General features: G+C 42.4%; 1 protein-coding gene and 1 long non-coding RNA gene across 8 annotated transcripts; one reads left to right on the top strand and one right to left on the bottom strand.

Moving 5' to 3' along the window:
- Positions 1-1,059: 1,059 nt before the first annotated feature.
- Positions 1,060-9,071, top strand: LOC102290195. 5 transcript variants are annotated; one of them, XR_006055251.1, is made up of 5 exons: positions 1,060-3,398; positions 3,984-4,064; positions 4,773-4,822; positions 5,464-5,712; positions 7,093-9,071. It is a non-coding gene; the product is annotated as an uncharacterized LOC102290195 (long non-coding RNA). The 5 variants fall into 5 exon arrangements; XR_006055249.1 differs by lacking the exon at positions 7,093-9,071 and having other exon boundaries at positions 1,060-2,318; positions 3,115-3,398; positions 5,464-5,920; XR_001335798.2 differs by lacking the exon at positions 7,093-9,071 and having other exon boundaries at positions 1,060-3,171; positions 3,311-3,398; positions 5,464-5,920.
- A 1,843-nt stretch (positions 9,072-10,914) lies between these two features.
- On the bottom strand, positions 10,915-24,948 carry mapk6 (mitogen-activated protein kinase 6). 3 transcript variants are annotated; one of them, XM_005948995.2, is made up of 8 exons: positions 24,721-24,948; positions 20,082-20,998; positions 19,637-19,954; positions 14,911-15,055; positions 14,373-14,537; positions 14,041-14,236; positions 13,746-13,863; positions 10,915-13,376 (listed from the first exon to the last, which is right to left on the bottom strand). In XM_005948995.2, the coding sequence occupies exons 2-8, from the start codon at positions 20,316-20,318 to the stop codon at positions 12,279-12,281; spliced, it is 2,277 nt and encodes a 758-aa protein (XP_005949057.1). In that variant the 5' UTR covers positions 20,319-20,998; positions 24,721-24,948; the 3' UTR covers positions 10,915-12,278. The 3 variants fall into 3 exon arrangements, with proteins under 3 accessions (XP_005949057.1, XP_005949058.1, XP_005949056.1); XM_005948996.3 differs by lacking the exon at positions 24,721-24,948 and adding an exon at positions 23,236-24,689; XM_005948994.3 differs by lacking the exon at positions 24,721-24,948 and adding an exon at positions 21,774-21,986.
- Positions 24,949-25,401: the final 453 nt, after the last annotated feature.

Here is a 25,401-nt window from a genome sequence, read left to right as displayed (position 1 = left end):
CAGTTTCTCTTCCGCTGAAGAGTCCTCACTGGTATTGCGTACTGGTGATGGCATCCAACACGTCCCTAACTCCACCCTATATCATAACCTCCTGAAACAACCCCTATACTGCCGGTAAAATGTCTATAATGGGGCAGGGGTCTGGAAGAGACCCCAGAAGGTGCAAGAAAAGAGCAGGAGTCCCTCCTTCAGGTAAAAATGTTGAGGATCTGTTTTGAACAAAGCCATGTAGCATATTAAAAGTAAAGACTATCAACCTGTATGCACAAAGGCAAAGGGATCAGCATCCAGATCTCTGCAGTAAAGGTGCAGTTGAATCCATTTTAAGTATTGAGTTGGCCCATTCATTTTGTGTGCTGGTAATTGTTGCTTTGTTTTGCGGTTGGAGTTGCAAAGGTATGATCTTAGGTCTGGATTACTGTTGCAAAACAGTGAAAGGGCCAGTGATGGAAGCAGATACCGGTAAAGCTTTGTGGTTTTGATGGATCATATGGGTGGGGTGTTCAACCAAAATGCTTTTTTTTAAACCTGAGACAAACTATGAGTGTAAATATGTGTTAATTTACCTGTGATTAAAACTCAATTACTGGGCTCTTAAAAGAACAAATGGTAGCCGAGCTCTGTTTGGTTGCCTTTTTTATTAGTTATTTTGTGGCTCCAAGCAATAGGAAAAAAATACATATTTAAAGTGAATGGCTGTGAAAGCTAGTCGTATGATTTCAGTTTTTTTCTTATCCACACAGCAGCCTGGAGAAACAGACCTGAAAGCTGCAAATAGCTTGATCTGTTTCCCAACAAGCAGAACAGCTCAAGTTCATGTGCCTTGCTCAAGGGTCACAACTTGCATCAATAACAGCAGGAATTGGGAAAGTTGGATAAAGGTGACACCACTTTGGATTAGAAGGAATTGAGGAAAAGTGTGGGGGTTAGCACTGCTGCTTCAGAGCAAGAAGGTCTTGGGTTCAAATCCACCATGTAGTTAGGGCCTTCCTGTGTGGAGTTTTCATGTTTTCCCTGTGCCTGTGTGGGTTCTCTCCGGGTGCTTCGGTTTCCTCACACAGTCCAAAGACATGCAGTTAGTGGGTTAGCTGGTGATTCTAAATTGCCCATAGGTGTGAACGTGAGTGTGAATGGTCATCTCTCTGTGTTAGCCCTGTGAGAGACCGGTGACCTGTCCAGTGCGTATCCACCTCTTGTCCTAAGACAGACAGGATCGACTCCACGCTCTGTGACCCTAAATTAGATGGATGGCATTTCTTACGGGCAAAGAAATCAAATATAGCTCCCTCAACTGTGACATTTGTTGAGGGAGCACACACACACACACACACAAAAGGGTGTGACCTTGACCCAGTTTTCACCCAAATTAAGTCAGCTTGAGGTGTTACTGGTGTCTACCATTCCACAAAATTTTAAAATGACATCTTGAAGTCTGTGGCTGCTAGACTCCTAACAAACAGATAAAGAAACCACAACCGATCGTATACTCCCTCCCTTGTGGGAGAGAAAAATGTTACTCCAAATAGTTTTTTGTTCTCCACATAGTAAGCAGCCATAAAGTCTACAGTCACCAATTCTGGGTAAGTCATTGAAAAAGCTTAAAGGTTTTTCAGGATTGAGTTTTGGTAAAACATTAAATGGACTGCTCATATTATCCAAAAAGCAAACCATCAAGCGGGAGACCTTGTGTATCTGTCTCCAGGATGGCAGATATGCAGGCAGGCGCATTTCTGTTGAATATGTCCCCGATCAAACAAAGATTTAATATTTAACATATAAGTCCCTCAAGAGCAACTAGAAAAAGATTAACTGCATCACAAGTGGCAGTGATTGCCCTGGTGAATTATCTAAAACATAACAAGTTCCACATGGGTGGTGAATTAAAGGAAAAACAAAACAAAGAACAATGTGAAGTTTCTTGGGAAGTGCTCCAATGTGCCACTAGGACAACTTTACTGCACCTTGGCACGATGCTGTGACTGAGTTTCTAGTAACGTATTTGATGAATGGAACACCTTTTTACAAATGATGTTCCCTTATTATTTATTTTGACGATTCTGCACTACAGATGGAGGCATTTCCATCCTAGAAGAAACAGCTCCCATTAGGATAGAAGGGTTTTATCACAGGATGAAGATGATTTGCTCTTTTTTTTTTGCCACCAGATTCCTTTTCCATAGTGATTTAATGGTTCATGTTTTTCCTTTAATTTGTCACCCATCTGTCCATTTGTGTAAACTGTCTCTACTGCTGCTTTTCTTATCAGTAGGTGGTGCGAGGTTGGATCCAGAGGTGCAGACGTGAACCGGTGTGAACCTGTGAGTTCCAGTGTCATGGATTTGAGTTCACCATCCTCAGTGACACTGGTGCTGTTGTTTCACAGAGCTGCTCGCAACAGCACCAGATCAGTTCAAGAAATTAAGTCTGCTCACTTCCAGCCAAATTACTCAGCCAACATTTTGTGTTTTGACAAAACACGTATTTGCCTTCGTTAGAGCTGATCCAACATTCGCCATATGTGAACAGATAATCTGCTCGAAACCCTAATCACAGATAATATCACAAGCGATCTGGCTGTGAAATGCAGATAAATTTGGCAGAGAGGACGAAAACAAATAGGGTGTCGCATCTCTATCTAAATTGCAAACACGAGCCTCACGAATGCCCGCGTTCATTTCACGGCAATCCTGCTTTCTGATTAAAGCTCGCCTGATTTTTTTACCTGTAGCCTCTGTAAAATTATAATGACGTCATTCTTTCTGAGAAAGTGGCACATTTCTTTTTTTTTTTTTTTGTAGGAAAACTGCATAATTCTAATTCATGAGATGAATTTTAAAGGTGTTTTTCCACAGCGGATCTAAAGTATATGCCGAGTGTCATGATAATACCCTGCCTTCTGTCACCGGGGGTGGAAGAATCGCACAATTACCTCGAGGGCTCGGGAAGCTCTCTTGCATAAATCACATCCACTTTACGCTTAAAATATGTTAATCCATTAATATCAAAGGGCATCGTCTCTCCTTCAGCACACTCTTTGAGCTTTGTCTAATTTCTAATTCATTTAGACCCAAAGAAACATAATCAAATAACCACTGTTTACAAAATGTGTTTCAGTCTGAAGTGTCCACTTCAAGTCTCCCACACACTGAGTAGAAAATACTCCCCCAAAAGGTGATGATTTTATTTCATGTAGGAGTTTGAAGATAGGCAATAGTTTGCATCGTAATACCACTCAAATCCTTAAATTATCTTCTGAAGACATTATTCCTGCCCCCATTCTGCTTCTCCTTTGTTCTGTTTGTGATTGAAGACAGGTCAGAAACCGGCTACCCTGCACATCGTGTTTCTGGAAACTCTTCTGTTGTCTGCAAAATACATGAACACAGATTTTAAACCAAGTAAATATGATCCAGAGTTGTCTCTTCATTTGAAAATGACAGGCTAGTTCTCTTTCACACATGCCCATGTCCAACGTCACTTATACTGTAGATTCATTTTGAGATCTTTTAATTTCTAGTTACATCAGTTAAATATTTGTGGGAATCAAATCCCTGCTTGCACCTGACTCATTTTAGATTAGACTAGAAAAAGAGAAAATGTATTCTTTGTTTTTGAGTTTGAGTTTGTACAATCTTGAAAGTCAATACTTGGTAGGGCTCCATCTTTTTTGGATTTTAACTGCCTTTTGTTCTACTTTCTCTCAACACCATCACACACACTGCTTCAGTAATGTTGAGGTCCAGGCTCTGGGGAGGCCAGTCCACGACTGATAGTGTTTACTGTGTGATTTTTCTACTGCATGGTGGATCTGGGATCATCTGACAGCACTTTTCTGTGATCATAATTCCATCAGTTTTCTGTCATACCTCTCTCCTGACCTCCTCCAGACATCCCCCAATAAGACCTGTTGCCACCACATTTTCAGTCAGTTCATGTGTAATTTGCCATAACTCCAACTTTTCTTCCTGTTTCCCTTCTTTAAGAATGACATGATGATTTCTGGCGAGGCTTCAGTGAACAGTAGACGGATCAGCTGAAGAGCCAGATGCATCTCTCACATCCTGGTGAGATATCTGGTGTTTCCCACATTTTCTCTATTTATTAAGGACATGATTTTCAGTTCTTCTGCTGCAGATAGTTCTCAGTACTGCCTCAGATTTTTTTAGGATGCCATGCTAACACTTGCCAAGTTTTCGGCAAATTTCATGTCTGCCAGACTGTGTTATCTTTGACATTCCTCATGGACTAAAATAGAAGAATGAGAGCAAAATATCTGTTTTTTGAGGGGGTTTTGGCAACAAGCTGTTGGTAACAAACTGTCTAAAGATAATCAAAAGATTACATGTATTTATCTGTGGCTACTCTCGCCCGTGTTTTTCTTAATTGCTGTTGTGTCATTTTGTCTCACTTTTTCAGTTTTTTGTAAACAGCTCTCTTTGGAAAAAAAGACATCTTGATTTCATTGAGAATACCTGTTTAAATGAAAGATTTATTAATAATTATAATAATAATTACAGAAATAGTTAGGCACAGTCTTTTGACGTTGTTATGAAAGAAGATGGGTTTATGCCTCAGTCAATAAGAAGGCAGTAAAACTGATGATGATGATCCTCGATCTAATTTAAGAAAACTGGCGTGAGAACGACTCAGGTCACGATCGGATGGAAATATTTACCAGAAGCAAAATTACGTAAACACTGGAGGTGAAACATCATTTGTGATGCTTCCTCATTTTTTTCTTTTCTGTCTTTCTTTTTTTCTGGACGAATCAGCAGAGAACACTGCATCGCTGCGTTTTTCTGTACAGTGCAGGTGTACCCTGGTAGGTTTTATAACATGCACACACACACAGACACACACACACGGATGTGTAAGCGTGTATGCATGTTTAAGTAGTACTCTTTTGTACCTTCTGTGGTGGAAAATGCATTATGCTGAGCTTCAGTCAGATAATACAGTGTAATGTGCGTGGCAGTCTGCTGCCGAGATACGCATCAGCTGTGTACCTCTGTTGTAAACTGAGCTCTCTGTGTGTCTGTAATGACACCGCAGTGGAAAAAAGTCCACTTCCTGGACAAGGTCAACATTGTTTTGGAAAAAATAAGGACTCGTTATTGTGGCAGGAATGTGTGCAGGTTTTTGGGGGTTTTTTTCTTTAGCCCTGCTTGGAAAACTGGCCACTGTGCGGAAAATGAGGACTGATAAGACTCTCCCTCTTTCTCTGACTCACTCTTTCATTTTTTTCAGCCACATAAATACAGATCTGCCATTACTGGTCAAAGGCTTGGGATCACTCCAAAAGATCCTTTTTTGATAGAAAAGCACATTTATTATTGTCTAATGGAACAATATATTGATTAGAAATTGTGTAAATAACAATGAATTCCTAATGGAATCACAGCTTAGTCACAACATTAAAACCATTGACAGATGACTTGAATAACAGTCATTATCCTCTTACAGTGCAATGTTCTTCTGGGGAACTTTGGGCCCTGTCTCTTTGACTGAGTGTGCAGTGTTTTGGTAATCATGCTCCCTGATGGCAGCAGCCTTGCCCAGCTGGACAGCGTTGACCCAGCTTCCAAACATCTCAGATGTCAATGCAAAGCATCAGTGGGATGCTTTGGAACAAACCCAATCCATGGAGTCCCCAGACCACAACGCCCCAAAGCTGGACACCACAGAACAACCCAACGGGTCATGTGTACATGGGTGAGAGCACGAGGGAGGCCTGCACAATATTTATGTTTTCAACAGAACGGCAGTCAGAGAGTCAGCAGAGACAGAGCTGCAAAAACCAGTGCCACGTCTGAGGCTGACAAATAAAAGGAAAAGTTCTTAACACTCTAAGGCTACGTTCATACTGCAGGCGAAAGCGCATCAAATCTGACTTTTTTGACCCTATGCGACTCATATCCGATCATGGTGTGACAGTGTGAACAGCAAAAAATCCAATATTTTCAAATCTGACCTGGGTCACTTTCGTATGTGGTACTGAATCCGATACATATCTGATGTTTTAGAAAGCGACTGCTGTTTGAATGGTCATGTCGCATTAAATCCGTCTTTTACGTCACTGACACAAGACAGACGCCTATTATCAGCGCCCGAGAAGACATCGTGAACGCTTCCTGGCCATCCAGTCTAGATGTTAGTGAAACTGTTGGAAAGACAGCGTTGTGGAAACGTGAACATTTTATTTGTACTGTATAATCTGCAGATTCTGACAGAAATCTGCAGCTATCCTTTGAAGCACCGCTCCTCTCTAAAACAGCAATAAGGATAATTATTAGGCCAAATGTAAATAACAACATAACTTTATAACTTAAAGCAAAATTGGAAAACGGAAAGTCTGAAACAAGTGTTTCATATTAAGGGCCATCAGTCAAACAATAGTGTTTGGTCTGGGTCTAAACAGAGCGCGTTGTGTGTGACGTCTTCTTTTGCGCATGCAGGCCGCTTTGAGGGTTCACAGTAGAACACGTTTGCTGTCACATTTTATTTGTAGTGTGAACACGCAGACAAAAAAATCGGATTTGATCAAAAAATCGGAATTGAGCATTAAGACCTGCAGTGTGAACAGAAGGAGGTAGTTTTGCGGCTATTCGGAGACTGTAATCATAAACCATTCAGCCCAATGGTTTAATGATCAACTAGCCATCTAACATTATGTACTTGCATAACACAATGTGCCATTGAAACACAGGAGTGCAATATTCCATTAAGTATCATAAACAGTTTATAATTAGTGATTGTGTAATTAATCAGAATTGTTTATTTTTTACACAATTCTAAGAAATAAAAAACATACCAAGAGCGCTGTGCTAACACTGCTCCATAACAGTGGTCTAAATTTCATAGGTACCTTAAAGTAGCACCAGCCAGAAGAGGGTGTGCATATAACACAAACGTTGCATCTATGACTCAGCGTACCTCATCTAAAGCATCGCCGTCGTCTCTTTTTCAGACTATAATTGATTATGAACGAACAGTCGACACGGTGAGAATCTGTAGACTTTCTGAGACCTGAACCTTTAGTCCTGCACACAGCAGGTGATTCCTTCTCAGGGACTCTTTTTGTTTTCCTTGCAGACACGCTGAGAGGGAAGTGAGGAAACTCTCCCCAGAATGCATGTCAGAGATATTATAACAAAGAGAGGGAGGGAGAGAGCATGATGGCACCTAAAGAATCCAACACTGGGATTTATGGGAGAACTGTGCAACAGCAAAGATGGTGTCCAAAAAGAACACGGATATATTTAAAACCTTATTTGTGGGCCAAAGTCTGCAAACCTGTTTAAGCTGTTTCTACTCAGAATACATGCTTGAAATTAAAGTTCATTTAGATCAAGCTTCAGCATAACTGCCCAAGTAAGTGTTGGGAAGCATTTCAGTAGTGGCAGACTAGTTTCAAGAAGCACTTTGGTCCTAATAAATCACTTTATTACTACAATCTAATTTAGTAAAATGGAACATGTTGATTGTATAAGACCACAAAATGTCATATTTTTGTCCTTTCCGTTGCTTATGCACACACACATGCACACAAAAGAAAATTGTTTCATAATGGACCCTCTTCAGCTAAATTGGTTGTCTCTGTGTAATAAATGGGCTTCACTGGGAACAGCTGTTGCTACTCTGCAGGCACAGGGAACATTTTGTGACGAGGACTCTGTGAATATCAACGGGTTTTTAGATTGTTTTTCTCTGATTGAGGGCACATTATTATGATGTTAGCTGCTGTTGTTTATCACAGTGGCCCCAAAAGTGCTTCGAGTCCTAAAGTGAGTGCCGGCGCGTTTTCGTTCTCTTCTTAAAACGACGAGTATGAAAACGACTTTTATTTTGCGTACTGTGACTTTTTCTACAGTTTGGATTTCAAGTTTTAAACAACACCGAAAGACTGGCTGCTGTGCATCCAGCAGTCTCTCCAGTACGTTTCTCCTTTAGGAGGCCAGAAAAGGGTTCGTGTCTTCCCCCCGCCCTCCCAGCCACACAATGACTGCTTTAATTTCCATTACTGGAGAAGCAGCCAAGCTGGAATGTATTAATATAAAGTGCATGATTCAAGTCAGAAGTACTGCAAATATTCGTTCCCCTCCACTATACAGTGTCTCCCAGTTTGAGGAGAATCTGTAACTGTGATGTCAAAGCTTAGAAACGACACATTGATATCAGTGGTCGGGACAGGCTGTAATTTTGGCCAGAGTCGAAGCTTTCAAAGTGGCGACGTCTATATTTATAAAGGCACTTTGTGTTCTAACTTTAGTGACCGGTGCTCAGCACAGCTCTGGTCTGAATATGGACACACATCCTGACACCGTGCAGCCATAATGAGCAGTCTCGATTTGTGGCAGATAACTGCCGGAAGCTTTGTCCCCACGTTTGTTCAGCCCGAGTGCAAAACCTGCAGCCAGTGCCAAGCAGGTCACCGCTTTTACACGAGGTATTTTAGGGCTCGCCGTTGAAGGAAATTCTGTGGAAGCTTAAGCAGTTCCTCATCTAGGAGTTTTAATTGGCTTCCCAGGAAAGAGAATAGCATTCATAACCTTGAATTAGGAGGCGATGTGGTAAGCTACTGTCAGCTGATTGATGGTGAGTTGAGCTGCTTATCCTGGTGCTGCTGGATTTTATTTTTAACCTGGTGGCACCTGACAGGCCCAGGGCATGAGGAAGACCTCGGGTGGGGAATGACAACAGAGAGGATCGACACATAAATCTAGGCAAATATGAAGCTGCAGTAAAAAGAAAAAAAATACTGCAGAGGGAAGATGTGGAATACGTGCTGTTGTGGTCGAAAGAGTGCTTTCTTCAGAGTGTTTGGCCTACATTTGGTTGTTGGGCACGCCTCTTACTCTTGCACTTGATGCAAATCAGGTGTTGGCTTTCATCTCAGTATTCAAGCAGGGTTTAATCACAGTGGCCGCGTCTTGTGTCGTTACTAGGAAGGCAGAAAAACAAGACAGAGCTGGCCTAATTTTTTCGCAGCACGAAGTAGCTGCGGTGAAAAATCCAAGCCCAGCTGTAGCTGATTACTGAGGGACAACGGGTTCCAACCTTTTGTACCACGGTACCCCCCCCCCCCCTCACTCTCTAATATTACTTTAAATTACTTTAAAATAAAGACTCTTGCCTGCTCAGAGGACTGTGCACACTGTAAGGCAGTATTAAAGCAGTTTGCCCTCAATGGGCAAACAGTAACATATTAAGAGAAGCCTTGCCACTCAAAACAAACGCATTCTAGCCAAGAGTCAGCAGAGGCTCGTGAGCTCTGGGTTAGAGACGTGCTTAACTGGGTAAAACAGCTTCTGCGTGACCAGACTTTATATGCTTCACTTCACTTTGTGGATCACATTTAAAAATGTTCAAATGGGGATTTCAAGTTTTATAAAGAGAAAGAGCATTGGTGTGTACTGTGACCTGGGAGGGGCTCTTTTACCCTGTAAGGGTGACTCAGTACTGTAAACTAGCAACACAAGCACTGCACATAACTTATATAGACCATGAACACCAAAACCACACACTTTGAGAACAAACCACAGGGATTATGTGTGTGCAATAGTGTATTACAGTAACGTAACAGTGCCGGGTATCACGGGACAGCCTGTCACTCAATCAGCCTCACACCCAGTGCTGTCCCTCTGCAGTGTAACGGAGGAAGAACCGCCGTTTACGCAGCATCCCTCGCGTCGGTTATCTGTCCTTCGCTACACCACCACACTCCTCTTCCTCTTCCACAGACAGGCTGTTTCCCTGTGATATGTTCATCCAACTGTTGCGCTCAAGTTCTATAAATGTTTTTTACAATGTCGACGTTCATGAATTGGCACGGAGTGGCATCGGCAGATTTTGACAACTAGATAAACTGTTCTGCATGTGATGACATACACAGTGGATTAATGCTGCCATGTTTTGGAGAACAAAACGTTTCTACTGCCAGAGAGTAAATGAATAAAACTGGGAGGCGCTGTCACAGCAAGAGGATCTCCAGGCGGGGTCCGGAGTTTCTCCCAGTCTCCGTGCCTACACAGAATCTCTCCAGGTAGTTTAAGATGTGAATCGCCTCCGTTTTCAGCTCCTCGATAAACTGGAAGTACCCTGCCTTTTGCGCCATGTAGCTGGGATAGGCCTCAGCTCCACTGTGATCCTGGACATCATAAGCAGTTAAGAAAATGGATGACTACAAACTGTAGACAACCGTGTTTAGCGACTAAAACATTTTCCAATGCTAAAAGAGAAATGCCCATTCTCGTGCACAAGTACTAACTTGTTTAGAAAGATTTGGCTTTAAGACAAAATCATGCCATCCAAATATGAACCAAAGCATCCCAATCAGCCCACTGGTTGATTAAAACTGGCTCTACCTCACTTAGAATCACTCCCTTTAATGTGAGCCAGACAAGCTTGTCTTTGCACATTTTAGTACACCCACCCCCCAAAAATCCAAACAACCCTACGATCCTGCACGATTGATGTGAAAATGAACTGTCAGAGTGACTTTGACAATGTCACCACACCCTACAAAAACCCATTATTTCTCCACAGTCTGATTTCATCTCGTGAAGTTGTTCCCTAACAGGAAGTTTGGAAATGTAGTTATGCTGCGTCAGTGTTAGAGAACAGGACTGTAGAATGGAAAAGTACTTGTCGTGTAATCCCGCTCGCTTCTCTGTAGCATTTTATATGAGAAGCAGGTGGAAACCAAGTTGGCAGCTTTGAAATATGGTGGTCTCAACCAGAGCTACATTTAGCTGGTGATTCAAATCCCGTGTCCCCAGCACTTCCAGTGAAATCCAGTCTGCTTACTTGGACTTTAAAAGTGGCACGTAGATTTGGCGGCACGTCTTCTCCAAGGACCAGGTTTATGACGGGGCCAATCCCCGATCAAGAACAAGGAAGAGAAGGAGACCAAACTCTCTGCCAATAATTTTTATTGAGATATTTTGTAGAACAGGGGAACCAATGATTACAAAAAAAGTCCGTAAGTGTTCTACATGCTACACCTTAACCTAATTTCATCATGCTTGCCTGGAAAAAGTACATAGAAATTTAACAAACAAAAAACAAAAAAGTACAATTAAAACTGACGTACATTATACTCACCATTAACTGTACTTTTAAATGTACCTTTCTCCTGCCTCCATGCACGCAACTTTAATTTTATTTTATTTTTTTACATTTGGATAAAAAAAAAATTAAGACTTTTAGGCGCTTCTTTAAACCATAAAATAATTTTTTTCTCCACTAAAGACAAAACGCACCCATTTTTTAAAAAAAGAAAAAAAAAAGATATCCATTAGAACAGTATTGATGGAAAATGGAAAGCCTCGACTTCAACATAACACATGAATATGCATCCTACCTTAAAACAAAAGAACACTTGCACGCCCGTATAGTGCCAAAAATGAAAATGGAAGTCTGCCCAACTCCTCAAATCTTCAATAATCACATTGAAATAACACATTTTGATAAAATAAATAGCGCACATTTTGCTAGAAATAAATAAATGATTACTGAAACACCTCACTATGTTAATTGCTAAAGTGAGACAGATTTCATCTACGCGACCACTTCATTTCATGGTATGAGGATGGTCATGTGTGTAAAGCACTAGTGCGGCTTCGAGTGTCTCTCGCGGCTGTTACCTTGAGGTAGATAACACATTTACATTAACGCCTACGATAATGGTTGCTGCTGGCATCATGTGTCAGATTTACAGTATGAAAGGGTTTTCAAGGAAGCTTTCTTCAGGGAAAAAAAAATGTCAGAAGGTCAAAGGATATTTTAAAAAAGAAGGATAAACAAAAAAAACATGACGAACAAGACACCCCACCCCAGGAAAGGCTGTTTGAGAGCACTTTAAAACCCCACAGCAATGTTAGCGTCTACCTTCCTTCTTTATGTCACACCCAAAACGGCCAAACTTCATCTCTTAAATCCTCTCTACCTCATCCTCCCTCCTCTAGATACTTCTTTCCCGCTCCCCTTTCATCTACAGTACTTAAATGTGCGACTGACATGCCAGTATAGCAATGAGGGTGTAGACATTAACCCATGAAGGCCTGGTGATCAAGGCTCAGAGTGATGATCAAAACTCTTTAAATAAAATCACCCTTTTCGACTCTTTAAAAAAACAAACAAACAAACAAACAAACATAATAATAACAAAAAAAAGGTATGAAATGATTCAAGTACAGTATACCATATTATTTTTAAAAAAAAGCAACATAAAAACAAAACTGCCTAGATTTTGCACTGTGAGGAAGATATACATTTCCTTAATTAAGATGTTTGAAGATGCTGCTGTACGTTTTGTGGGCAATTTGTGGGGAGCATTTGACAGCGCAGGGGGTGAGGGACGCCTGGATGGATTTTAGAGGCAGTTCATCAGTGCTGTCAAAGCCAGGAAGGGCCAGAGAGTCCAGCTGCATATTGAGCACAATCTCCGTGCTTCTGTCAAGGAAGCTCTCGTCTAGCTCTCTCACCACCGGGGACCCAATCTGCGGGCTGGCAGTCTCGGAGACGGCTTCTTCCCTCCTGCTGAACAGGTGGTCCAGGTAGCTGGTGTAAGGGCTTTCCTTCTGGAGGTGGTCCTCTTTGCCAATGTCCCAGCACGCTTCGTCTATCAAAATGCCATTCTCTCCGACCGTGTCCCCAGAGCTCTCCCAGGGGCGAGCAGGCCAGACGCAGTCCCCGCCGACCACTCCCAGCCCTCCGCCACCTAGCTGGGCGAGATTTACCAGGCACTTCTCCTCCTTCTCCTGACTTATGGACTTGGACATAGAGGTTGAGCGAGGAGCCTCGAGCTGGGAGACAGAAAAGTTGAGCTCGTTCAGGAGGCCCACCTCATTCAGGAGCCCCACATCGTTGAGCAGGGTCACCTCCTGACAGGGCTCCGGCTGCAGGCTCAGCTTGATGGTGCTGGCAATGAAGGAGTCAAAGTCAAAGCCTTGGTTCTGCTGGCTCTGAGGCTTTTCCGTCTGGTGTTTCTCTTGCACTTTGTCCTTCTCTACAGGGCTCTTCTCTGCCTCCTTTAATGCGATCTGAGCCTTTACCAGCCCGTTCTTCTCGCATTTGCTCTTGGACTTGCGGTCTGCCTTCTCCTTGCTCTGCTGCTCCTTCCAGTTGGAGAGGTCGATGATAAGCTTGGGTTCGTAGTAGTGGTTGACTTCACTGTCTCTCCAGATGAGGTTGTCCAGGTAGGAGGGCGACACAGCCTTGTAGTTACAGGTGTGGCTACACTGCAAGTCACAGTATTTGTTCTCGTGGTGGTCATCCTGCCAAGATCTCTCTAGTGGGAATGGGGTTGAGTAGTCGAAGGACGGCTCGTCCAGGAACTTCTCTCGATCTCCATCAGCATATTTACGAGGATCCACCTAGAAAAAGACAACAGCTACCTTTCAGAATCTGATCATTTAAGTCAGTACTGATTTAAATCCAATTTATATTAGTAAGGAATGAGCTCTCTTGCACCTAGCTTTTTTCAGACATGGATTAAGCCTATCCAAACAAAAATACATGTAAAATTCAAGGAAGGCCGCCTCTGAAATAATGTTTATTTATGTTAGCAATAAAGCTCAATCCATGAATGGGAACCCGGCCTTAAGGCTTTTATTGATGTATACCGCTTTAAGATCAATCCAATACTTGCTTCCTTGCCCAGAATTAATCACCCTTAAGGTTCTGAAAAAGCAGTGAAAATAGTTTTGATAGTAGTATTGAAGCGTTTGTCAAAAATAACTCACCTGGACGACCTCTTCGTCTGTTACATCGGAGAGTGCCCTTGGGTCAACCTGAACTTCGTCTGGGTCATGGGTGCTGTGCAAGTGCCAGTCAGCTTCTGAGAACTGGCTCTCATGATACCTAATGGATAAAGAAATAGAAAGACTTCATTAGCAACAGTCATATACAGGCTAAGTTTGCAAATAAACTCTAGTCAAACAGTGAGAGCTGCTCACTTGCAGCAAGCACAGCAAAACAAATTCCGCTGAAGTTAATCCCAAAAGAATATGTGAGAGGGAAATAAGTGAGAAGGCACACCTGTCACAAGTGTGGCTGTGGCTCTGGTCCATGAGCAGGATATCATCTACCTCATCCTCAATGTGAAAGGGGTGCAGAGACACAGGCTCATCCAGGGGGAAGGAGTAGTCAGCCATATAGGGGTGTGCCAGGGCCTCTTCCGCAGTCAGACGATCCATGGGGTTAAAGGTCAGGATCTTCTCCAGGAAATCAAGGGCTGTAAAGGAGAAGGACAATGAGATTATCAAGCTGGAAATACGAGATGTGATCTATGAAGTACACGACCATGACCCTGGGTTCACAAGCACTTCATAAGGCTCCAAGTACTTCTGATTAATTAAAGTGGTACTTACCCTGCGGACTGACATCAGGCAGCAGTTTGGCCAATGGTGTGTGAGGCTTGGTCATGTCATTGCGGATAAAGACGGGAATTACGCTATGGAGCTCCTGGCGGTCTTCGTCTCGTAGTACAGGGATTGACTCCAGGATCAGCTGCATCTGTTCCAGTTCGTGAGCTCCTGAAACAGCAAACAGAAATATTATGGAGTTTTTTAGAAGAGAACCCATGACTCAACTTCTGCATGACTGAGGGAGTTTGAGTGAGGCAGCCTCGATTCCCATGATCTGCTTCAGATCATGGGAATCGAGATTTCATTTGCCTTGTGGTCAGCTCAAGGCTGTTTTAACAAGAACAGTCTCTCCCTGCACCGGCCGAATACGCAAAGTCAAACCAGACTGTCTGGTTTACCATGTGTTTAACAAACAAAATTAGCATGTGTCTCATCACACCTATACTTGACATTTAACTCTGTCACTTGAGCCACCTTAAAGACTGATTTTACACAAGGTGTGAGGAGTGAGTCTGACATAACAAACTGAGTCAACATTTACCTGCAAACAGGGTTTTCCCTGTGAGCATCTCAGCAAAGATGCAGCCAGCAGCCCACATGTCGATGGCTTTGGTGTAGTTGTTAGGAGAGAGCAGCAGGCGAGGAGATCTGTACCACTTTGTGACAAGACCTTCAGAGAGATGGCCCTGCCGTGGTGGGAAACCAGACATTAATTGTAACCCTCTAAAAAATACATTACAGTACTGGAAATAGTGCAGAATTATCATTATTATTATTGTTATTATTATTTTTTTTATGAGTGACAAGTTACTTTCAGTTTGTTTTCATTCAGAGGTAAGATGCTCATAAGTCTGCAGTGATTCACAATAAAAGCTATGATTACCCTTGTTTCATGTACCTCCACGTTTGCCACACAATACAGGTAACAGGAGATGTGACACTATCCTGCAAGTCTGTGCTAAACATTCAGAGCCCTGTGCCATCTCCTTAACAGCCGTACTCTGTGCTGGTCACGTACACCACACAGCATACAAAGACCCCCCGCCCAAAAAAGAAGAGACCAATGAAAAGAGGGGAGATCAGGCCATGTCAGCAGTCTGAGCAGGATAATACCCCACTGCCACTAACCTGCACTCAAACAGTGCCTGACTAGTCACAAGGCCAGGGGGGCACCAAGCATAAAGGAAGCTGACCTCTGTATGTGTGTCTACACACTCAATGGGGGGAGGGGGAGTGGTAAAACAACACCCTTGCTGCGCTCTTTTTTCCCCCCACATGCAGTGGTAGTTTGTGGGACCAAAATGGACTGCTCACCACTGTGGGAGGCTCCCATTTCTGCCCAAATTTAGCCACAAATACTTGATGTCATCCTATCCTTAAGTGCCTGCAAGCCCTTGTTTTGATGGGACCTATAAATGACACGACATGTATTCCTTCCTACAGGTAACCAGCTAATCCGTCTGTCCGAGAGAAGATTGTAAAGAGGTGGGGGGAATTAAGAGATAGTCTGGCACATAGACAGGTCATACCTAGTGACTGGGACCAGAACCCATTCTGAGAAGCAGCTGGTAAAGCCGACCTTTGAGATTGTGCTTACGGGGGAGAAACACACACAACCAGCTTAACAGAGAATGTAAATTAGGTTAGCTTGAAAGAGTCATTGCAGAGAGTAAGGACAATGCGTAATGGACTCTGAACTAAAAGGAACAGATTAAAGTTTGCCTACCAGCTAAGTGCATAAAGTGCATTAGGTGAACCTTCCAGCTCAATTCTTTTACAGATTTTCAAGCGGACCATTCACCATAAAGCTTTAAAGCATTAACAATGTCAGTACCTCCAGCAGCAGCTGGTGAATAACTTCACTACCGGATCTACAACAGCTCAGGCTGACATTTAATGATTCACAACTAGGCCTCTCCATGTGACAGGCTGTGGTTAGTCAGAGCAACCTCAAGCAGGTTTAACCAGATGTCAGTAAAGGTGGCTTCTGGAGAATCAGAAAGATCCTCCCCCACCTCCCAATCCAGGATAAAGCTGTTGACCGAAAAATAAGCAATCAATTTTGTTGCCAATACAGATTCACTTCAGAGTTTAACTGTCAAGTACTAAATGAGGAGGATGTGCGCCTAATAAATAAGAAAAAAAACATTTCCATCTGGATCTTTGGCTTCTCTGAATAATTTGTGATACATCTGCTTGCTGCAGAACAAGATTAAACTACTGTTTAAAATCAAGAAAGTACAGGGTGGAATAATCAAAACCAGCTCTCTAAAACTCATTGAGCCTGAAGTCAACTTTGCTGCATTTATTCTGAATCTTGTAAAGTCTGGCACCAGACAGGCCCAGTGGTAGCTAAATAACTGGGTCAAGTATGCTTTTTATTGCAGCTGTGGCTTAGAATTGTTCACTTTGATGAATGTGTGGCAGAAACAAACCTTGTGAAGGTCTTTTATAACATTCCTAACAACGTCACGGCTATCACCTCTATAGCATCTCAAATTACTGAAAATTATACCAAACCACAGGCAAGCACAAGATCACACTTTTTCAATATTCAATAGTCTGACAGGCAACATGCAAACAACTGTTTCCACAGCACAAAATTATGCGAATGTCTGACAAGTTTGCCACTTTTTTCTAGGCGTCATAAAAAGACAAACCTTTAAATGGTTTGCCAAGCCAAACGATCTCTCAGTGATAAATCACAAGAATGGCGAAGACTAGACTGGATGTCACTTCTAGAGAATGTATTTTTGACACACTCAAACTGCTTAACTTAGACACACAGTAAAAATTGTTAAAGCCTCAGCAATTCTTGTTTAAAACTGTTAAAAGCTTCTTTGACTGACTTTTGGTTCAGCTTAGTCTCTAGCTAAAGTTTGGGACAAGACTGAAAGTGAACGCAGGCTTTAGATCAGCTTCAAATAAGGCTCTGAGCAAGGCTCCCACAATGTGACAAAGGGCTGGCTGGGAAAAGGAGGGGAACTGGGGTTGGAAAAGTTGGATGAGTGCACGTGAATTTTTGTCATTCTTGAGTATGAGCCACTATTAGGCGAGACCTCAAAGCTCACAGAGACAGAAACTGTTTCCCCACAGAAACAGGTAGTTGTGCTTAAAACTAAGCTATGCAGGATTATTAAAAGCCTAAAGGGAACCATGAGCTGTTGATGTCTTTTAGCCAAGGCATTATAAGAAAGAAAAAGCGTGGGAGGAAAGGATTAAACAAACGCCTCGTGAATGCACCACTGATGCATGAATCCAAGATCACATTACCGAAGCTAAACTAGAAACTGAAGTTCACTGGAAAAATAGAGCTGTTTTTTTTTTTTTTTAGAAATGATGTTATTCAAATACATTGCACTCCAGCACCCAACCACTGCGTCTCGGACCCTATGCTCTAAGTAGAGGGTGGTCGTGAAAGAGCATTTGCCCCCCAGTGAATGTGGCATGTGGTCAACAGTAAAACCAACTGTTTTTTTAACACCTTCACGCTGTGCCACTGGTGTGTTATCTGGGGGTGCCAAGTTCATTTTTAAACACGCCTCATTTGTTCTTAGACACTCACTTTAAATGAGTCTAGGAGCCATAAAAAAGGTGGTTGGTAAAGATACTAGCTTAACTTTGCCCCTTGGTACAGCTATTATCACAAAAACAATGAAAAAACCCAAAACAAAAACAAAACAAACAAAAAACACAGTAAGGAGAGCTTCATGGAAAACCAGTTAGTCAATCTGACTATAGCGTTTCCATCTTTGAGCAAAACAGCAGTAATCTGCTGCAGTACATCTTTGAGCTCTGACCCCAGGCAAGCAGCTTAAGGAGGGAAAAAATAAAAACTTCTCTAAAGCATCTGGCCTGCTACAGACACTAAACTGTGAAGCTCTCATTCCTTCCCAGCAACTATTACCTTACTCTTCCTAGTGCGCAGTGACATACCGTCTCAAAAGACATGACTCATATGAAAACAGTCAGAGCTGAAAATGTGACTACATGACCAAAACGCAGTTTTCGTATTTAACTGGCAATTAAGCCAGTTATGGTAAACAAGGGTGCGTAAGTCTATTTCGAGGGATGCATTGTGTGGCAGCAGCCTGGATGAGTAATGGATATGAATGAGACAGTACCATCCAGTGAGATCACCCATCACTTGAGCCCCATTTCCCTTCTGTGACTAATCCGAGACACATGCAAGCATCTGACCACCTTAGCGCCTCAAGAAGATCCGGGCAGAGACACAGAGGGAGGGACAGGCTTCCCAACCTAGATTTCCTCACATTACACCACCATATGGCCATCAACTGGAATTTCCTCATCCCTTTATAAAGGTGACAGCAACACACAAGAGCTACACAGGCCTCCCACGTGGCTGCAATTACACAGGCTGATCTATACTCTTCTCACACTGAAGACAGAAACAGCTTCTTTAATGCTACAATTACATTGCTTCACAGAACAAAGGAAGTTTTATAGAAAGCATTAAAATGTGTGCATTCAACAGATGGCGTGCCAGCATTTGGCTTTCTAAGCACGTGTTTACAGTAAGCATCTTTCAGAAACCAGTGAAAAGCCATGAACAAAGAAAACAGCAAGGGACACAAATGTCTTCACTTCTAAAAGTCTCATGCATGAGAATTTGCTTATTGGAGCAATGACCTCATTCAAAGAGAACTCATGCAAAGCATTGTCCTTTCAGATGTAACAAATCCTCAATTTTTATTTTTATTTTTTAAGAGCAGGATGTCCACAACAAATTTTTGCAGCCTCAAGCCTTCGTCAGTTTTCTCTAAAAGCTGATGGAGGCGCAACGTTGAACTCTTCCGGTTTTGTGTCATTGTGAAAACATTACACCCCCCCCCCCCCCCCACACACACCCCTCCGCTGGAGATCCTATTGTAGCACGTCTTAATTAAGCCACATTATCACAAACTAATCTCCAATTCTTATCGTCTATACTTTTACATAATGGAAAAAAATGTTTCCCACGGCTTTGTTTTCAACCCTCACTTATGAGAAGGGAAGGCGAGGCCTTACCTCAAGGAACCACATCCTTTCTAGCTCACTTCCTGCTCAAAAAACTGCGTCACCCTGGGGAGTACCACATTACTGGGCAATAAACATCTCGTGTCAGAGCAGCAGAGCACTCGTATATGGGCAAAGAGTTCACCAGCGCTGCTATATTTGTTCTGCTTTGCGCTGTAGCCTGTGCTGCATTATAACCACCCATCATAAACAACAGCAGACCAGCAAAACTCTGCAATTGGTCTTACCTTGTGAGAGTAGTGAGGGTCCATAATGCGTGCCAATCCAAAGTCCCCGATTTTAAGTACCAGGTCCTCCGTGTTGACAAACAGGTTGGCAGGCTTGAGGTCACGGTGCAGCACATTGGCAGAGTGGATGTATTTAAGGCCCCTGAGGAGCTGGTACATGAAGAGCCGGGCGTGATCCTCTGAGAGAAGGCCCCTCTCCAGTAGCTGACACAAATCAGTCTCCATGTACTCTTGCACAATGTAGACGGAGTTGACCTCCGTAAGAGACACCACATCCTCTGTTAGCCTGCAACCGCTGGGGCCCAACGTCTCAAACACCTAGTTCCATAAAAAGGAGGGTATGTGTTGATCATGAAGTCTTTTCATTTTCTGTCACAGCCAGATAAAAAAGATAGCAACGTTTTCTTTTTTTTTTTTTTTTTAAACTTTGAACCTGCCAACATACCTTGACAATGTTGTCATGGTCGAGGCGTCTGATAATCTTGATTTCCCGGAGGGCGTGCTTGACGCTCTGGGGGTCAGTCAAGATAATTTTCTTCACGGCTACACGCTTGTCACAGTCAGTGTCAACTGCTGAGAACACGAGGCCATTCCCACCGTAGCCCAGAGGCTTCAAGTCCATGTAGCGAGAACCCAGGTCAAAGCCGTGGATGTTCATCAGTGACTCAAACTTCTCTGCCATGACCTTTTGTTTTTGTGGGCTTCTACACCAAGCTTCTGCTATCTCTAATATTAATCCTCTGGCCCGTTTCAAGCCCAATTTTCGCACTTAACAGAGGAATCCCCGCCCCCCCTTGCTTCAGAGGTCCGCTGACCCCTGTACAGACGACTACCAAGTCACCCCCTCTAGCTGTCACTGTCAGATGCAAGGTTTTAATGTGTAGTCAAAGTTTCCTTCCATTTTGAGTAAGGAGAGAAAATTTTAAAGTTGAATTCATCCTCCAATCCTGAATGTGTGGATATATTTAAATGAACAGCTCTAAGTAAACTAGTGTTTGTAGACGGCAAATGGAATGGTCTTTGAGGCAAATTAAAGCGCACTGGCACGATCTTAAACTATAAAAGCACGTAATTGCATCCTCACAGTGCAAATACATTCAGTGTATGACTGGTCCTGAGCAGCTTCATGTGAAATGTGCGTAAACGCACTGCTAATTCTTTTCTTTCTTTCTTTCTTTTTTTCCTTTGTAAATATATGTATAGATCTGTCTGTATAGTTTTCCTGTCAATTCGGTCGTCTATAAAAATTGAAATGAGTCTGGCCTTTAAGTCTCTAAAGTAATTCCTCAGCCTCAATGATCAGGTGGCTCTAGCTCGCCACAGTCGCAATCAAAACTATCCTCCATTTTACTTGGATATAACCTGAAAGACAAAGAAAAACAAAACAAAAAAATAAGTGTGAGAACACATGTATTGTGCCAGAGCAAACTGGGTTTGAGCCCATCATTTGACACATTGTTTCCGTCTTCTATGAAGATGTCTCACTCTGTAAGGCTGACATGTGTTAGGGATTTCCATTAGGCAACAAGCTGCCTCGCTCGGCCGGCTTTTGAACGCGGTGACATTACGAGAAGCTAACCCCTCCCCCGCTCCCAGCTCCAGTGACGCGCCTGCTAGTCCGGTTTTCTAGGTATCGTTAAAATTAAAGAGATAACATTTAGAAGCTTCACGGAGATCAGTATCCACGAGAGTACACGAATACTACACATTAAAGACGAATAAACGTGTTCACAGCGCCTACTTTTGGCCCTCGCCCGGTCTCTGTTGACTAGCTCGCGGGGGAGAAAAAAAAAAGCCAAGAATGGCAGAGTAACGGCAAGCAAGCGAGAGACCGCCGTTGATCTAATTTAGAACATAACCACGACCACCCTTTGACGTTAACATGAGCTAAATTATATGTGGAAAACATATCTCACTACATCACTCATTTTATATACTTAAAAAACATCAAGCCAGCGAGAAATGTGCCGACAGCGCGAACAAAGGGGTCGTTGTTGGCGGAGGCTTCTGACTACGTGGTACAGCTTTCCTAGCGCTAAGCAGCACAAAGCCGACGTCGATTAAACGGCTCGAATAACAGCGAATCCAACATAACATGTACATAATAATCAGAATCTATATATAACATGTTACTCACGGTCCTTGTTTGTTGCATTAGGCGGGCTATAGTTTTAATCAAACCCAGACGAGGTTTGACTGCGATCCGCTCCCGGTGCTATGCGGATCTGTTGCAATCGCCATTTAGGCTAGGTAGAGAAAGGCAGCAGCGACGTCACAAGGCCACCTTCACTGACTGTCGGAAAGATGTCTACTACGACTACGAGTCTTCAACAAACAATTTATTTTTACTTATTTGTTGTTTTCCCCAGCTTTTAGTTGCATACTAGCAGTTATTTACAAATAAATATTCCTGATTTATTTTTAAAATTATTATCAACCCACTATTACATTGATAGAGTACTGTAATTATCTCTAGTTCTAATACCCTAACCCCACTCTGGGTTCACTGGGTTCATTATTCAGACAACAACATGCAGTGAGTTGGCACTGCTTCATAAATAATGAAGTTTAACTTAGATCATTTGCATTATTTCTAAAAATCATGAATTAATCACCTCATGTTTCTGATCATTTTTATTATCACAGAAACACAACTGTGTCATATTACTCATAATACATGTATTGATATTTTAGCAGTGTAATGAACAATTAAGTTGGTAAGCAGCTGAAATGTCAGCAACTGGTGATTGAATTGGTTAAAAAGAAATAAAAATAAAAACACAAAAAATAATCTATTGTTTCCAGCCCAGACCTTTGACAGTCAGATATATCTGTATCTATATTTATAGGTGGAGCTGTAAGCTTCGAGCAGTACTTGAATATAGCAGGAATCATTCAAAACATTTGAAGTTGGAGTTCATTCCAACTCAGTGTTTGTGTTTATAGTCCAAGTGATAGCAGCACTGTACCACAGGCAACCTCACCATCACTTACCTCATTATCACCTCTTGATGCATGCAAAGTTCAACCAGTCGTAACTGCAGGCCATTTTATAATAGACCAACCCCCAGAAGTAACAAACCTCTAGAAAGAGTTTTTTGTTTTGTTTTGTTTTTTGTCACTTGTTCTATTATGCAACGTAAAATGAGGATGCCACAAGATAATGGACCAGGAAGAACATTCTTTACCCAGCCTATTTGATCTCCTATCTGGAAATATGGGGGGTGGAAATACTGCATTATAACCTGCAGAGCAGATACAGCTGTTCATTTTAGTTGAAACACCTCAGTGCATCATTTGCTTACACTTTGCTCTTTAGTATTTTACATTTAAAATTTGAGTTGTCCTCCAAATAGAAAATTATTGCCTATTTATTGCCTCTCAGAATTTCTGTTGAGAAAGCGTCATCCCTCTATTTTCCAACCATTGTTAAATTTTACTCAAGGCAGCATCAATAGTACGGATGGTATTATTTGTCTTTTCTTTGCAAAACGAAGCTGTTTTCTAGCTTTTTGTTTCATTTTATTTATTTATTTTTAGTGACGCGCAGTAGTGGTCTTGTCAGTGACTTAAAAAAAAACCCCGGACAGGTCACTCACATGCGCCATGCGGATTTACTCCCTTTGGCACCGACAGGGTGTTTCTCTTTTAGCGGCCCGACATCACGTCACATCAGATCTCCGCGAGGATTACACATCCCGAGGAAAAGAAGTGAAGAAATCAAATACGGCACTGATTTGATTCCCTCATTCTACGGATGGTCCCGCGGAGCGCCCGGTCCTCCCTCTCTGTGGATGCTGTGAATGGAGGGATGGAGAGGGAACGGGTGGGTGTGCAGGAAGGAGCATCATAGCCGCAGAAGTCTACATCAGCATCCGCATGCAGACCATGTGAGTGCCCATGTGTCCGACAATGCGGCTGGCTCTTACGGGCCGGGGTGGGCTCTGCGATGGAGAGAGAAACTACATGCTGCCGGAACGTGATGCGACTGAGAGAGAGAAATGTTGGGAAAAGACATGATATAGTTCACCGCTGCTCTGAACATCAGATTACGATTGGGCTATATGTTACCCCGTCCATTAATGCTCCCAAAGACGTAGAGCTATGTAATTACGTACTTTTATCAGCTATATTTTAAAAGCATAAAGATCTAGCTGAGGTGTATTTATTTATTTATTATTTGTTGGTTTGGTAAATCTATTATTTATAAGCGGCTTTTCTAGAAAAGATGAATGAAACTGCCTTTAGAAATTGCATTGAGTGTGCTTGTAAAAAGTGATGCAAATGTTCAGGTAGCAGCTTCACTGTCTTTGCTCCAAGTCACTTCCTTTGAGCTGATCAGGTAGAAATCAGAAAGAGAGAACTTCTCTTTACTGACATCTAGTCCTTTTGCACTTAACTCACTGATTGTGTGCGATATGTTGTCCCTCACCCCCACGAGTGCTCTTTTCTCTGTTGTATAGAGCCAAGAATGGAGGTCAGAAGATAAAGTCACATATTGTGTCTTTCATGAGACCCTGCCCTCACGTTTTGATCACGTTGGAGACAGAAGATCCGGACTTCTGTTACTTACATTTCAGTTATTAATGATATATCTCCGCAGGGTCATTACACTCTGTGCTCCGGGCTTCCTCTCTTTTATCATGAGATATAAGAGAACTGTTTCTCCAAGTCTTGCACCGAAACGTCCGACTGAGATATTTTTAATTTACTTCTGTTTCTGCCAGTCTTTTAATCATTGGCCCAACACAAACACAGCACTATTGCAGTCCATCAGTGTTGTTTGCTGCGCACAGAGTGTCTCATGTATGGAAAATGAGTGTGTGCACATGCTGTCAACCTGCTTGTCACAGTGGTAAGAGTTTCTTACTAAAACACACACTTTCACCTTTAAAGAGTATCTGAGTTTATCTCAGCTCCATTTCTGGACATTGCTATCCTCCTGCATGCATCCCCTGTTTTATTATGTTGAACCTGTTCTTCATTTATACAAAGTCTGCACAAAAACTAAAATGTCCTCAGCTCTTGTCACTCTCAAGCTTGCTCATTCCTTTATGAAAGACAAAAATCTCCTGGTCTCTTACCATGGCTGAAATTCTCCAGTGACGAATGGAGCAACATGGTGCCTGAGTCAATAGTCCATTCAGAAGAGTATGTTTTATGTCCGTCACTCCTAGTCCGAAAGGCAAAAAGCTTGAAAGACCCAGTGCACTCCACCGTCCGTTTATATGTGTGTGAATGTATTCTCAGAGCCTTGGCGGTGTGTTATCCTACTCCATGTGCCTCTGGTTGTGAGGTGGAGCTCCATGGAAAGTTAATATAGGCCAAGCCGGAGAGGGGAGGAGACTGCACTGGCTTGGCCTTAGACAGAGCAGTGTGTCAGACACACCGAATCCACCTTTCTGTCTCTCTCTCTCTGCCACTTTTCTTACTCTTTTCTCATTCTTAAAAAAAATCCCTGTTATTTTCAGACCTGCTCACTTGTATTTTGTAAAAAGAAAAAGAGTTAATTATCTGTAGCTTGTCCTGAAATAAACTGTTGCTTCTAGGCAAGACACTCAGGAGTTATTTGTCTTTTTTTTTTCTAAAAAAATAAATAAATCTATTTGCTTAAATGGGAGAAAACTGTTTTTGGTCACACATTTCAAACCTTGACTATCAAGTCATTGTTTGCAGACAACCAGACTAGATACATCTGCACAAAGAGACCCTTTTATGTGTGGGCATGTGGTGCATCCTTGGATGTCCTCTGGGTTTATTGCTCT

This window comes from Haplochromis burtoni, unplaced genomic scaffold (assembly GCF_018398535.1).
Source record: "Haplochromis burtoni strain Fernald_Lab_line unplaced genomic scaffold, NCSU_Asbu1 Contig_262, whole genome shotgun sequence".
Classification (NCBI taxonomy): Eukaryota; Metazoa; Chordata; class Actinopteri; order Cichliformes; family Cichlidae; genus Haplochromis; species Haplochromis burtoni.
The sequence above is the reverse complement of the archived record's forward strand: the minus strand, read 5'-3'. Positions and strand labels throughout refer to the sequence as shown.

What these genes read in the sequence shown, in the direction of transcription:
- mapk6 (XM_005948995.2), bottom strand. Translation starts at nt 20,318, where the DNA reads ATGGCAGAGAAGTTTGAGTCACTGATGAACATCCACGGCTTTGACCTG. An exon ending in ACCCTCACTACTCTCACAAG is followed by an intron (nt 15,056 to 19,636) that starts GTAAGACCAATT and finishes CCACCACGGCAG; the next exon opens with GGCCATCTCTCTGAAGGTCT. An exon ending in AGGGAAAACCCTGTTTGCAG is followed by an intron (nt 14,538 to 14,910) that starts GTAAATGTTGAC and finishes TTGCTGTTTCAG; the next exon opens with GAGCTCACGAACTGGAACAG.